The sequence below is a fragment of the Notolepis coatsorum genome, assembly GCF_963971535.1.
Source record: "Notolepis coatsorum genome assembly, chromosome: 8".
NCBI lineage: Eukaryota > Metazoa > Chordata > Actinopteri > Aulopiformes > Paralepididae > Notolepis > Notolepis coatsorum.
In genome coordinates, this window is record NC_140172.1 from 35,136,258 (window position 1) to 35,151,782 (window position 15,525).

The window sequence follows — 15,525 nt, forward strand, 5'->3', positions numbered from 1 at the left end:
TCACTGAAGTTTTGCCATTGTGATATAATACAGTATACCTGAGGAAGAATTCCTCTCCTTCCTTTTTAGACATATACTGTATACACAACGGACAATAGAGCAACTTTTCAGGGTAAAAAAAAATACTTTTCAGAAGGTTTTAGCATGGCGTTTTAGTCAGTGGTGACTTTTATGGGTTTATGTGGTATTTAAGCTATGGCCATGGTGAATCAGCAGAAAATGATGTGAAAAGTTAAAAAAGAAGGGCACCTTGATTTTTGGATCAAGGCAAGAATTACTTGGAACCCACATATCAAAAAGACTGGAATGGTCCTTTAAGAGTGTATAACACATTTCTCAACCATATCACATTTCTGGACCCCCCCCCCCCCCCCTTGTATGATCACATATTAATTTAGCATTGATTTTGTTGTCTTACACAGGAACAGAAGTGTTGAGCAAGTCTATGCGTGTGGTCTTCGCGACCCTTGGGGCGTTCCTACACTACTGCATTGGGTATATGACATTACCCTTGATTGCATATCACATAAGGGAGTGGAGAACTCTCATCGCCGTTCTGTCCTCAATCCATGTGATCTACATTCCACTGTGGTGGTAGGTTTCTCATATTGCATATTAATAACAGAAAGGCCCTTTTGGGTGTCATTTGGATTGAAATGAAGTGAAATAAGGATGAACCAAATTAATGTTGTGTATATAGTATATGACCTACAGTAGTATACACCATCAATCATGAAACAGCTCCACACACAAGCACAAGGAACACACACACACATACACACACACACACACACACACACAACACAACATTCTGCACTCGCACACACACAAACGCACCATAGGTCACTTTAAACACACAAGAAAAGGACACTTTAAAGGAAGGAAAAAGGACACTTTAAGAAAATAACTTGTTGTGATTGTTGCATAGTATAGTTAGTAACAGCAAGTATAGCATAGGGACATAGAAGAAAAAACTTTAAGTGATTTATTAACATGTCTATTTACCATGTGTAATCTTATTATTATTACTACTAGTCTATTACTATTGGGTCTCATTCTCCAACGGACTTACGACAAAAAGGGCTTTCTCTTAGGGCCATTTGAGACATTTTCGGGCAAGACATGAATATAGACAATATATTATAATATAATATTAATTATATATGTTTTATTGGGACGGTTGGTGAATCCCAAAATCGTCCCGAAAAGGTCTCAAATGGCCCTAAGAGAAAGCCCTTTTTGTCGTAAGTCCTTGGAGAATGAGACCCATGTGTTTTTATTGCACAATCGTAGCGGGCATGGCCAACCGCATTTCACTGTATGCCCTGGTATGTATATGTGATGAATAAACTCTTGAATCTTGAATCAAATGATTGTGCAGGTTCATCCCAGAGTCTCCCCGGTGGCTGCTCTCTCAGGGCAGAGTGGAGGAGGCTGAGGCCATACTGAGAGACGCCGCTAGGAAAAACAAGGTTGAGGCACCGGAGGTCATCTTTAAAGAACCTGAGGTGAGGTTCAAATGTTCAGATTACTTGATGATATCATACTACACTCTTGCTGGTATAGACCTTTGCAGTGGAATTGTATTGCTAGGGAACAGCTTGGGCCCAAGCTTATTTCCAGCCAGCTATTGATATTAGCAGGGCCGACCCAAGCCTTTATGGGGCCCTAAGCATTTTTCGGGGTGTGTTTTGCTGTGCTGTCTGGCACATTACCTCTTAATCAGCATCTCTTTCTCTCTCTCTATCTCACTCTCCTTTGCAACTTAGCATGAATTCCTTTGCATAAATGTACATAAAAAGACTATATCCACAATTAAAATGTATTTAGAGAACATAGATAATAAAGCCACTTTGGCTTGGCCAACACTGTAACAGGAAATAAACATGGGTCCATTTAAAATATGTATGTTGTAAAGTGTCATCCAAATGCATAGGAAACACCTCACGGGAGGAATGACAACTCTTTTCTTTTTTTACTTTAGTTTGAGGTTTCATCGACACGGAGGTACACCATGCTAGATGTTCTGAGAACCAGCAACATCAGATGGATCACACTGATGAGTCTAACTCTATGGTGAAACATTTACTTTTCTTTTTTAACAGGAGGGTTATCTGTGTTAATTGTTTTATTTATATGCATACACAAAAGAAGTAAACCGCAAGTAGCAAAATACAAAGAAAACAAGAAACACAAAGAATTATTTTTATTTTTCCCTTTCAGGCTATTTAACTTGATTCATAATTTGAGCAAGGCTACAAAAGACTTAAACTATTCATTATTTCCCAAGTAAAGACGTATACCAAAAATCACGTCTCTATCATATAAAAAGTCAAAGTCAAAGTCAGCTTTATTGTCGCTTCTCATAAGGTCAAGACATACCGAGAAAATATACTGTACCAAGCGACGGATCGCCATAATGCAACATCATCACACACATTTTATCATGAGAACAGGTTTATACTTCAAGTTCAAGTTTCAAGTTTCTTTAATAGTTGTCATACAGAAGTACAGAATACTTTTATACAAAATGCTTCTTACTGTTACGCTCCAGAGACTGTGCTAGACAAGATAAGTATGAAATAAAATAGTATAGCATGTAAAATAGAAGTAAAAATAGAGGTCACAGTGTTCAGTATAGACATATGTACAATGTTCGATGCAGAATAGAAGTAACTGAGTTACCATACAATATACAATATACTATGCAATGTACTAATATACAATACTATATAGTGCAGAGCAGAAATGGGATGAGGTACAATTTAGGTACAATTTACAGTAAGGTGTACGAGTTGTAGTGCAAATCCTTTACCAATAAATATAAAGTGTGTTTAGGTGATCTAAAGTGTGGAGAGTGGGTGCTGCAGTGTGTTGTTTGTTTAAAGTGAGTGTGTGCGTGTGGGTGTGTGTGCTGTGTGCATTTGATGGTTGTTGCATAGTGTTTATTGTTCGTTGAGCAGCCTGATGGCCTGGGGATAGAAGCTTCTTCTGAGTCTTTCTGTGCTCGCCTTAAGACTCCGGTATCGCTTGCCTGACCGCAGCAGTTCAAAGAGGCAGTTGTTTGGGTGGCTGGAGTCCTTAACTACTCCATAATTAAATCATCTCAAAAGTGCTAATAACCCCCCCCCCCCCCCGGTTTTTCAGGATGGCAATAAACATTGGGTATTTTGGACTTTCTCTGAATACCTCCAACCTAAGCGGAAACCCGTTCCTCAACTGCTTCTTATCAGCTCTTACTGAAGTCCCTGCCTATATTGTATCAACGTGGCTTCTCAAGAAGTGCCAAAGAAGAGCCCTTCTGTCCACATTCCTCATCATCGGAGGAGGATTCCTTCTGCTCATCCCATTCATCCCTGCAAGTAAGACTTCCTTCTTCTGTGTTTTGTAAACATATTCACTCATTAAATTAAAAAAGGAGCCTATACAGTAGCATACATGTTGTAACTGAGGGGTACAATTCCCTGACTGTATTGAGAGTATGGTATCATTAAACCACTACTTAGTTATGTACTTTAATTACTGGCCATACAGTACACGGTATATCTGGTGAACACCCACACAAGAATACGGCTTGACAAAGAAAGTTCTAGTTAGAGGTATTTATTATTAGAGCAGCAACGGTAGGTTACAGATTGAGAATTATGATTGCGCTTGTAAGGCGAAGAACACTTAAGTAAGTCAAGAGCGTAAGTCCATGAGCATAGTAAGATGGGTATAACTGACGCCACCTGTAGCATAAGAATTACATAAGGCACACTCGTAGTCAGCTGGAGACACTAAGGGGTTCCCTCCGGTTGTAAGCCAGCAGGGTAGAGGAATGTTCGGGAGCAAAGTCTGGATCAACGCGGAATAACGAGGCTCCAGATACAGGAGCCAGTGCAGTAATCCCTTGGTCCGTAGACAAAGCAACAGCTATACTCCAGTATGCACGACAGCATGGATGAAAGCTAGCCAGCCTCTGTGGTCCTAGAGGCGGGCTCGATGGTGCTCCTCACAGGGTAGATCCCACACCGCAGTGGGGTAGACGGTTCTCTGCTCCAGCAGCCACAGTACCAAAGCAATATAATCCAGCCGGAAAAGGCTCTGCATTCGCCGGTGTAGGTTCTCCGGTGTACATATCAAACGGTTCTCGTCTAGGACTCCTCGGGTGGTGGCGCGAGTTTAGGCCGCCCAGCCTGGATAAGTGCACTAGCTAGAGGTACGACGAACCGGTGGTAATGATGGTCATGGAGAACGGTAGCCGCACGATACACTATAAATAATAGACTATTACTTCACAATAGAATAAGTCGAACTCGACGATACAGCGTTAAACTCTGACACTTTAGCTATCTATTCGCACGCGGTTCTCAAGGCTCTATTCAGGGGCAAAGAGGCCCACTTCACGGCACGTTGTATCGTGGTGAAGGCTTCAACGTTTAGTTACTCAACTACTGCTGTATCCACCTGCGACGTATTTATACGTAAGGTGAACAATCTAGTGCCAACCTCAGTTCTGTCTCGTATTACTGCGCAAACCTGGACATGTTGAGACATGCCTTGGCGGTGGCTTTGAACTTGCCATTGGGGGTATGGCCGTTGGCGCCTAGGGGTAGCTGTCCAATAGGAGAACGAATATTATGGTCTGGCTTGTACCTAGGTAAAGGGATATTCCGTGTATATATACAAAGAATATACAAGGGATATCAGACGATATACAAATATTATACAAGGTATCTCAAGTAATAAATATATATATTCGGTTTAATCTGACCCTTTGTAACACATGTCGTATAATTCATCAGTGGTTATGGCTGTCAGATAACCACATTGTTTTGTCTTCATCAATTGCATTGATGTATGACAAAATAGTAACCTAACATAATTAAATTACAGGGAATATGTCTGGTATACGTATCTGAGAGTCATATTAGTTTTAAAGAATGAAGAGATTTTGATTACCATTAATCTTCTAAAAACATAAATCTCTGTAATATTTATTTAATTTAACAATCAGAAGATATCATTTATAATAGGTAATCTAAAGAGAGTGTGAAGTGAATAACTGTTTTGTAAAAGGGCAAATGATGTTAGGTTAACTTTAGAATATTGAACTTTACTTTAGTTTGGCCACAAGGATCAGCGATCACAGCAGCTATTCCCCCATAATGTATCACAACGGGCAACTGTTTTAGAGCCTCCACATTTGATGTAATTCAGTCCTCCTACACCACAATGCAAAGTGTCTAACATATGGACATACATATTGCTGTTAGCTATTGCTTTAGTGCCAACATCCTTATGTGTCGATGGCAATCCCAAATGTATTCTTAAAGGAACACGCCTGGGGCGCTCCAGTAGCACACCACATAGCGCGCTGAGTCGCGAAGGAGTCGCCCCGGGTTCGTTTCCCAGACCCGGTGGCCATATGCCGCATGTCTTCCCCTCTTCTCCTCCCGTTTCACCCTCTCTCCTCTGTCGGTACTGCGTGGCCAGAAGAAAGCTGAAAATGCTATAGATAAAAGTTAAATTTTTTTTTAAATAAAACGGCAACTTTTTGGGAAATTAGCTTATTTGCCATCTACCCTGGAGTTAGACAAGCAGATACATACACTTTTCTTCTCTGTGCATGCATTAGGCTTAGGGAACAGCTACACCGTTAGCCTAGCTTAGCGTCATTCACTGGAAGTAGGTGTGCCAGTGTAGCCTAGTTCCCAACAGTCACGAAATACACTCCAAATACAACTCCAAAACTTTTGTTGTGACCTGTGTATTTAGCACGTGGAGAATTTTCTTTTTTCTTAATTAGACATTTTCGTTTTCTAAGCAGATATATACTCAGAACAATTTTTTGTCGAACCACTGCTGCCTGGGCGCAGTGATTTCATCACTTCAAAAGCCTTGTTGTTTTTTGAAAAAGTGGGCTTTTGAGGTGATGAAATCACTGCGCCCTAAGCCTAATGCATGCACAGAGAAGAAAAGGGTATGTATCTGCTTGTCTAACTCCAGGGTAGATGGCAAATAAGCAAATTTCCCCAAAAGTTGGCATGTTCCTTTAATTCATCACTGTGTCCGACGACCTCCAAAATGATCCCACACGACACCACTCTTCACCTGCAGCGTTCCAGGACGTCTCTCTGGCGATGGAGATGGTTGGGAAGTTCGGCTTCACCATGGCCTTCAGTGTGGTGTACATCTACACTGCTGAGGTCTACCCTACTGTACTCAGGAACGTGGGCATCGGAATATGCTCCTCAGCCGCTCGCATCGGCAGTATTACTGCTCCTTATGTTATCTACTTAGGTAAGAAAACCTTAATTAAAGCTTTTGGTTGTATACAGTATGTCATTGTGCATCTAGTTTTCTACATTTTCTCAGCATAGAACTCCACTCGTAACTTTTGATATGTATACTGTATCTCCCATGTTTGTGTCAGTAATTCTAGAAGGTACTGATTTGGTTCTACATTGTGTGTGCATTCCTTGTTCACAGGTACGTATAACAAGTTCCTGCCATATATTGTTATGGGAAGCATCACTGTTGGCTCATCCATTGTAAACATCTTCCTCCCTGAGACTTTCAATAAAGACCTTCCAGAAACAGTGGAGGAGATGCAGGAATACCAAGGGTAGGTTTGGTTCCAAATGTACACTGATTGAAATATAGGGATCCACCAAACTATTTAAAACAGGCACCTTGTGTACTACATCATCATGCACCACGTTTAATGGGTGGGTACGTTGGGGCGTTGAGGTCACAATGAGGTTAACGTTAAGGTTGATTGGTTTATTTATATGCATACAAAAGTTGTATGCATATAAATAGGTCTATACACAAGGTTGGTCTATAGGCTACACGAGACGCCTGGATTTTTATGGAGTCCCATTTGAAATACACTTCATAGGTATTTGACCAGTATGGTGTTGACCAAATGTCCCTGTTTGAATGTGCGACTTACTTATAATTTCATTGTGATATCTCTTTCATAACAGGTTGTGTAGGGGAAAGAGAAAGAATGTCCATCACCTGGAACAGAGAGAAGATAGCCCAACTGTACGGCATGAGGTCAAATTCTAAGCACAGTTCTATAATCAACACTCCTTGATCTTATGCAGTGCTCACTGCTCAACGACAGTCTAAAAAGCTGGAAACTTGCAACTCCATATCCTGGCAGTGAGACAAAGTAAACAAGGCCTTAAAGGAACAAGCCAACATTATGGGAAATGCACTTACCGTCTTCTCCAGAGTCAGACAAGAAGATGGATATCAATTTCCTCTCTGTGTGTTCAGTAGAAAGCTAATCCGGCTGCAAGCTAGATAGTTTAGCACAAATTAATGGAAGTGGATGGGTAGCGGCTATGCATCTGCTTCCATTCATTTGTGCTAAGCTAGGCTAGCTTGCAGCTATAGTAGATAGCTTTCTACTGAACACAGAGAGGAAACTGGTATCTATCTTCTCACTCTGGAGAAAACGGAAAGCAAATGTCCCATAATATTCAAGATTCAAGATTCAAGAGGTTTATTCATCACATACCGTACATACACAAGACATATAGACTGTTAACGGGGCAAACGTATGGAACTCTCTGCCTACTGGCTTAAAACTGGAGTCCAATGCCAACGTATTCAGCAGAGGACTCAAGGTATGGCTGAAATCAAAGCAGCAGTGCTCACATAGACGCGGACTGGTTTTGTTATTTTGATCATGGACTCTTGCTCTGGTAACTATTTGTTCTGATTTTAATTCTGTATTTTACTGTTAATTTTATTATATCTTTTAGAAAAGCCTCAATGGACTAGTGTTGAAAACTAGCACTTGTGCTATAAACACGCAAAACAACACATCTGGTCTGTCCACTGTGACTGGTCCAATGTAGCTGTGGTGTCCATTTTAAATAGAAAATTTCATTTTGTTTCATTCATAGTGAAATGAAGGTGGCCATGCCCGCTTCGATTGTGCAAAGAATACAAATAGTAATAGAATAAAATAGAATAGATAATAAAATAGAGATGATAAAAGTACTAAGATAAAATACAATACAATGCTACAGTAAGCTTACAAATTAAAAGGGTAGTGAGTCCTATATGTACACTACTATACAATATACAGTTATACTATATGTCACTATGCTATACTACAGTAGCTATACTAACTATACTATATAAAAACATCCAGTTATGTTTTTTTCCTTTAAAGTGACCTTTTTTCTTTCATTTAAAGTGACCTTTTCTTATGTGTTTAAAGTGACTTGTGGTGTGTTTGTGTGTGAGAGTGCAGAATGTGTGGTGTGTGTGTGTGTGTGTGTGTGTGTGTGTGTGTGTGTGTGTGTGTGTGTGTGTGTGTGTGTGTGTGTGTGTGTGTGTGTGTGTGTGTGTGTGTGTGTGTGTGTGTGTGTGTGTGTGTGTGTGTGTGTGTGTGTGTGTGTGTGTGTGTGTGTGTGTGTGTGTGTGTGTGTGTGTGTGTGTGTGTGTGATATATTGGCATGTAATCATTGTATTGCTAATGATTTCATATGTCTATGTCATAAATGCCATACTTTATATGGTATTTGATCATCTGTCCTTTTCATAGGCAAAGATGAAATCATGTAGACCTATGTAACAAAGTCTTTAAACATGAGAAGCATCTTAAAAGAAAACACTTAAGCCCCTCTTGGTATTGCACTTTTGTTTATTATTTAGTTTTGGCCTGATGTGTGGGTTAGAGTTGAGTGGGGATAGAGGAGGGGTTGCTACTGCTGGCTGCAGGCTGCCAAGAGAGGTCTGGAGAAATTACCAAACTCCAACCCACACATCAGACCAAAACAAAAAAGTGTAAACCAAAAAATTTAAAAAAATATACCGTTAACTGGAATATGTTGTGCCTTTACACATATGTTGGATTATGTAATTGGTTTGTCATGACAAACCAATAAAAAATCGCATCGCCAGCTGTCTCTGGCTTGCTCCAGCGGACACCAGAGCTCAGCGATGCCGCTCGCAGCAAGCATAATTCTCCCCGCTGGCGATCGGAGCACGGAGGGTCGTGGACCGGCAACGCAGCCGCGAAGCCGGCGATGCGATTTTTTATTGGTTTGTCATGACAAACCAATTACATAATCCAACATATGTGTAAAGGCACAACATATTCCAGTTAACGGTATATTTGTTTAATGATTCGTTAAGGCGTAATCAATACTTCCATTTGTATAAATTGCGAGTTTAGATTCCTGCCTGCGTGAGGAGCTTGTCGCGGCTCATGCGCATGAGCGCGCTCGGCCAATCAGAGCGCAAAACGGCAACGCGGAACTGGAACAGCGTTGTAGAAGGCATTCACGCCATAGATATAATTATATATCTATGACAACGATTCACGCAACCAAAACAGGGGTATTTTGCCTATAGAGGTCGCTGTTTGATAACGTCACAGATGCTACCTTTAAAGGGGAACTATGCCCAATTTCAGAATTCATACATGTTATTACTTTGGACAGTACAAAAATATTAGCAACTCTCTCCCAAATCCAAAAACTAGAGTGCTAAAACTCAAACTTGTGATGTCATGCAGTATAAAGTCAGAAGCTGCTCCATAGATTTGATTGATGACACTGAGAGAACCAAGGGGAATGTTCTGAGTACATATAGGTACATTTTCTGTTTTATAACCGAGAACACTATTATAGAATAAAGCTCATTTGAATATATATATATATATATATATATTAGGGCTGTCAGTTTATCGCGTTAATTAGATTAATTAATTACACAGCAAATTATCGCGTTATGAAAATTAACTCAAAATTAATTACAAACATTTTTTTTTTTTTTTCTTTTTTTTTTTTTTTTAAATAACTTTTTTTTATCTCATTCATTCCATAAGAACGTAGAATACACATTACAGACTTTTTTTATATGGTCCATTTGCATGTTCTTGGTATCTGATTCTAGGGACATCTATGGATCTCAGGGAATGTATTCCCAGTGTCCGAAATACTGTGTCTGTTACTAGGCTTGAGTAAATTGTAATGAACCAAATGAGAATATCAATAAATTTTTTTTTTATCTTTGACTGTGAATAACACTATGCTCAAATTGACCAGACCTGAAAAATCTAAGCAAATTAATAGATGGAAGATGATTAAACAGAAAGTTTTGTAGATACTGTACTGAATTCTGCCATCCGGACACATGCAATTTGAAATATGATTATAGAATATAGAATATCAGGCATAAAATGGTTATGCGATTAAAATGCGATTAATTAGATTAATTAATTACAAATCCTGTAATTAATTAGATTAATTTTTTTAATCGCCTGACAGCACTAATATATATATATATATATATATATATATATATATATATATATATATATATATTTATATTTTTTTTATATAATAATAATAACTTTCTGTGGGTCCACAAAATCAGTCTCATTGTCAATGAAGCAGCTCCAGACCTTATACTTGATGACATCACAAGTGGCTTTGGGAGAGCTCATGTTCACATATATTGAATATTGATTGAAGTCTTAGGCTATGGAAATAACATTATAATTTGAGTGGTGTTCCCCTTTAAGTCTACATATACTGTGTATCATATGGTCTGTGTTTGTAGAGTTTACAGATTAGAGTTGTAAAGAAAGAGATGGTACTTTATTAATTATCTACAGACGTCTATGGTGTTTTATTGTTTGTTTTCAGCTGCTGGTTCTTTTTTCATGATGCTGAAAGCCTATCTGACCCTACATGTGGACATTTTTATTTCAATGTTTACAACTTTTGTATACATTTAATAATCGTTGTGAAGTTTGTTGTATAATCAGTGTTGGGACTGAATGACATTTTTCTTTAAATGTTTTAAGTAGCCAGGGGTTCTTTACCAAAAGACAATGCAGATTTATTTTGCACATAATCACACAAAAACACATTAATTTAGTTTGGCAGTTATTGAGAGTAAATTAGTTTGAATATGGCCACCAGTGATGTCATCGGGGACATTGAATCCTTGTGTTGTATTAATTACAGCTCAATGAAATGATAGCAGTCCCTATAAGACGAGATATTGCTATTTTTCTACACCTACATAATTTCATGCATGGTGCTGTAATTAACACACCATGTAATTCAATGTACCCGATGACATCACTGGTGGCCATATTCTAAAACGCATCTACTCTCAATAACTGTCAAACTAAATGAATGTGTGCAAAACTGTTTAGAGTTTTTTAATGTGTGTGAGATTATGTACAAAATAAATCAGCATTGTTTTTGGGTGAAGTTCCCCTTTAACAAATTAATGTTTGCATTTCCTACATTCAACATTCCTACATTCCTATTGGTTGATTACTTCAGTCATGAATAATAATGAGTATAAGAGTGATTTTATTTGCACTTCCACTGTTGACAGTGTTATTGGCTGAATTAAAATGCTGCTGTACAATGTCACATTAATGACCAACCCACACGAGGGACAAGGGGCTTATTTCCCTGCAGTAGTAATATGATACAGCAAGCTCCATTATACTGTACAAAGCAAACAACTAAATAATTGACTATTTTTGGAATACTTCTCCCTGCTTTGGTTTCAGTTCTGTAATTTGCAAAGTGTCGTATACCTTTAAGAGTATACACATGCCACATTTGATATTTAAACATGTGAATTGTTCTACTACAGCTGCAGACAAATGTCTGTAGTGAGCTAAAGGTGTCCCCAGCCCTCCTCGGATGCATAGCATGGGTCAAAAGTGGCCCAAGCTAATTATTTTGTTTGATATATTGACATGTAATGCATTGTATTACTCAATATTTAATGAATTCCTCAACTATGTTGTTTTTTAACATCACAAACTAATTTTAATAAAATGTTATTCTTTTTATATAAACGTTTTTGTATATTACTAATGCACTAATGCATAGCATGGGGCAAAAGTGACCCGAGCTAATATTTGATATATTTGCATGTTATAAAAAGCGGCACGGTGATGTAGTGGTTAACACTGTCACCTCACAGCTAGAAGGTCCTGGGTTCGATTCCCACTTGGGGACCAGGTTGCCGTGTTGCCGGTTACCCATGGTGGGGTATCTCCCGAGCCTTTCTGTGTGGAGTTTGCATGTTCTCCCCGTGCTTGCAAGGGTTTCCCCTCCCAATAAGATAAACCCAATAGAAAAACATGCACAACAGATCGCTGTCGCTGACGAAGACGGACAGGAGGACTTGGATTGTCTGCTCCCGGCTGCCCTTGGGGGGAAGGATGATGGGATGGGAGGTGCAGAGAATTTTTTTTCAGCGACTCAGTGCATGTGTGTGTTCCTGTTGGTCGCCCATCGCATGTGTGTGTGTTAATCTGATGACAAATAAAGACTTCTACTTCTATTTTATTAATCAATATTTAATGAATTCCTCAACGTTGTTTTTAACATCACAAACTCATTTTAGTGTTATTTTATAAAAATTTTGCATTAAAAACGTTTGTATCACTACCCCTATAAATGCATAGCATGGTTAAAGAATTACCCATATATGTATTCTCAATGGAAGATTAATCCTCAGAGACCAGCCAGGGGTGTCGGTGCCCTCGGCCGGCATTACTGTGTTTCAGAGGCTGCGTTCTAAAGCTAGCGTGAGGATACTGGTATCATATGAAACTAAAAGGGTAAATAATCCAAAATTAGGCAAATATTTTGTGAGGGAAAAACAGGCATGGACATTTTCAAAGCGGCCCCTTGACCTCAAGATATCAGAATGAAAATGGGTTCTATGGGGCCCCACACGTCTCCACATGCCCACTTTATGCTAATCCCATGCAGTTCTGGATGATGTTTTTGCATGCAGTACATAGTACTGCATAGTGGGGTCCCTAAACAGTTTTCTAACTGCATGAATTGGGTATGCATTGAAAGCTGAGATCTGTTGAGCCCAATTGTTTTCATGTGTGGGGGAAAAAAAGCTTTTGAATATGCTATGCATCTGAGGGCTAGCTCAGTATGATCTGTCTGTGAAGGGTGGGATAAGGCCCTAGTTAAGTGGGATAGGCTGTGAAGGGCAGAAGGCCCTAATTCAGTAGGATAGGCAGTGAAGGGTGGGAGATGGCCCTAGTTCAGTAGAAGAGGTAGTGAAGGATGGGAGAATGCCCTAGTTCAGTAGGATAGGTTAGTGTAGGATGGGAGAAGGCTCTAGTTCAGTCGGATAGGTGAGATAATGCCCTACAGTTAGGATAGATAATAATAAATAATAAACAGGAAGAAAACCAACCTAATGATGATCAACACCTCTACCAACAACACAGTCACAGTAGGTGATGAATCCATACAGGAAGTCAACTCCTTCACTTACCTAGGCAGTATCTTGGATAAGAAGGGCGGCACAGATGGCGACGTCACAGCAAGAGTAGGCAAAGCCAGAGCAGCATTCATCATTCTGAAGAACATCTGGTCCTCCAAGGACATCGCCATGACAACCAAAGTGCGGCTCTTCAATTCAAATGTCAAATCTGTCCTTCTCTACGGTTCAGAGACTTGGAGAATGACGAAAAGAACATTGCAGAAGATACAGACCTTTATAAACAGCTGTCTGAAACGCATCTTTGGGATCCGGTGGCCAAACAAAATCAAGAATGAGGAACTATGGCTGAAAGGAAGACAGGAACCAGTGGAGAAGCAGATCCTGAGACGAAAGTGGGGATGGATAGGCCACACTTTGAGGAAACCGGCTACCAGTACTACACGCCAGGCCCTGACTTGGAATCCCCAAGGGAAGCGGAAGAGAGGGCGGCCTAAGAACACCTGGAGGCGGGACACTGAGGCGGAGCTCAAGAGACAAGGAACTACCTGGGGGGAGGCAGAAAGGACAGCCCAAAGCCGTGTTGGATGGAGAAAAGTCGTAGATGGCCTATGCTCCATTGGGAGCGATGGGCCTAAGTAAGTAAGTAAGTTAGGATAGAAGAAGAAGAAGAAGAAGAAGAAGAAGAAGAAGAAGAAGAAGAAGAAGAAGAAGAAGAAGAAGAAGAAGAAGAAGAAGAAGAAGAAGAAGAAGAAGAAGAAGAAGAAGAAGAAGAAGAAGAAGAAGAAGAAAGAAGAAGAAGAAGAAGAAGAAGTCTTTATGCATCATGCAGTGACACATGTGATGGGCGGCACACACAGGAACACACACACGCCCCGGGGACCAATCCAAGTGCTCCTGTCGGTCTTCGTCAGGGAACACGACAGCGTCAGCGATCTGTTGTGCATGTTTTTCCATTGGGTTTCTCTTATTGGGGAGGGAACCCTTGCGAGCACAGGGAGAACATGCAAACTCCACACAGAAAGGCCTGGGAGATACCCCACCTGGGTACCTGACAACACAGAAACCTGGTCCCCAAGCGGGAATCGAACCCTGGACCGTGAGGTGACAGTGTTGAACTTTAGAACTCACATTTGTATCCTTTCAGGTGTATGTTTTTCTGAATGTTTTCTCTGAATTCTATAACTCTGCAGCTTTCAATGACCACTACTAGCCATCGTTACATCATCATTACAGTAGAATATTCAGCTCTGAGAATTCTATCTCGCATGTGATGTGAGATCATATACATGAAGGTTGTAAAAGTGTGAGGTTTTGCCCGCTGCTCACTACCTTTTCTCTGTTTCTTTAAGCCTATACTGTTTATTTCCCTTCTATACTGTTTAATTTCCCTTCTCACTCACTCTCTCTAGCCCCCACCCTCTCGTTCCTTACCCTTAGTGGCCACACCTGTTCGATATTCTATTATCTCTCGCACCTGTGGTGGCAGGCTAATTAGTCCCCCTGTGGGCTTTAAATACCAGGGCGCTTCCCCTCGTTTTGGCGTGGGGTCGTGTTGTATACTTGCCGAGTCATATTCTCTAAACATCTAGACTCTTTCGGGAGATCCTCTGTCTGCCTATGCTGTTCCATTCTCCGGCGTCGAGATGTTTGCTCCAGCCTTCGCCAGCTGTCGCCGTTGCCTGTGGGGGAGACTGGTCTGCGCTCCCTGTACTTCCACGGGAGGCACCCCAGCGTTCCACTGCAGACCCCCGCGCAGCTGTTCGTCCTGACGCACATCCAGACCAGCGCAGACGCTCTCCAGTCCTCAGCGCGCAACGCGCATCTTCCAAGGACGCTCGAGCTTGGCACGCTCTCCAGACCAGCGCGCAACGCGCATCTTCCAAGGACGCTCGAGCTTGGCACGCTCTCCAGACCAGCGCGCAACGCGCATCTTCCAAGGACGCTCGAGCTTGGCACGCTCTCCAGACCAGCGCGCAACGCGCATCTTCCAAGGACGCTCGAGCTTGGCACGCTCTCCAGACCAGCGCGCAACGCGCATCTTCCAAGAACCCTCGAGCTTGGCACGCTCTCCAGACCAGCGCGCAACGCGCATCTTCCAAGGACGCTCGAGCTTGGCACGCTCTCCAGACCAGCGCGCAACGCGCATCTTCCAAGAACCCTCGAGCTTGGCACGCTCTCCAGACCAGCGCGCAACGCGCATCTTCTAGACCTTCGTGCTTGGCACACTCCTCCTCGCAGACGCACCCCGACGCGTCCCTCGGTTCCGGTGCGCACTCAAGC

General features: G+C 41.2%; 1 protein-coding gene across 1 annotated transcript in view; it reads left to right on the top strand.

Annotated features, from left to right (window-relative positions):
• Positions 1–6,614, top strand: part of LOC311233395 (organic cation/carnitine transporter 2-like) — a gene marked incomplete at both ends in the record, with an annotated part of 77,569 nt that extends 70,955 nt beyond the window's left edge. The window contains 6 exons of the mRNA XM_084320369.1: positions 423–594; positions 1,382–1,508; positions 1,985–2,076; positions 3,148–3,362; positions 6,103–6,285; positions 6,475–6,614. Of these exons, the coding sequence (XP_084176495.1) occupies positions 423–594; positions 1,382–1,508; positions 1,985–2,076; positions 3,148–3,362; positions 6,103–6,285; positions 6,475–6,614 (929 nt within the window). The remainder of the gene's footprint in view (positions 1–422; positions 595–1,381; positions 1,509–1,984; positions 2,077–3,147; positions 3,363–6,102; positions 6,286–6,474) is intronic.
• Positions 6,615–15,525: the final 8,911 nt, after the last annotated feature.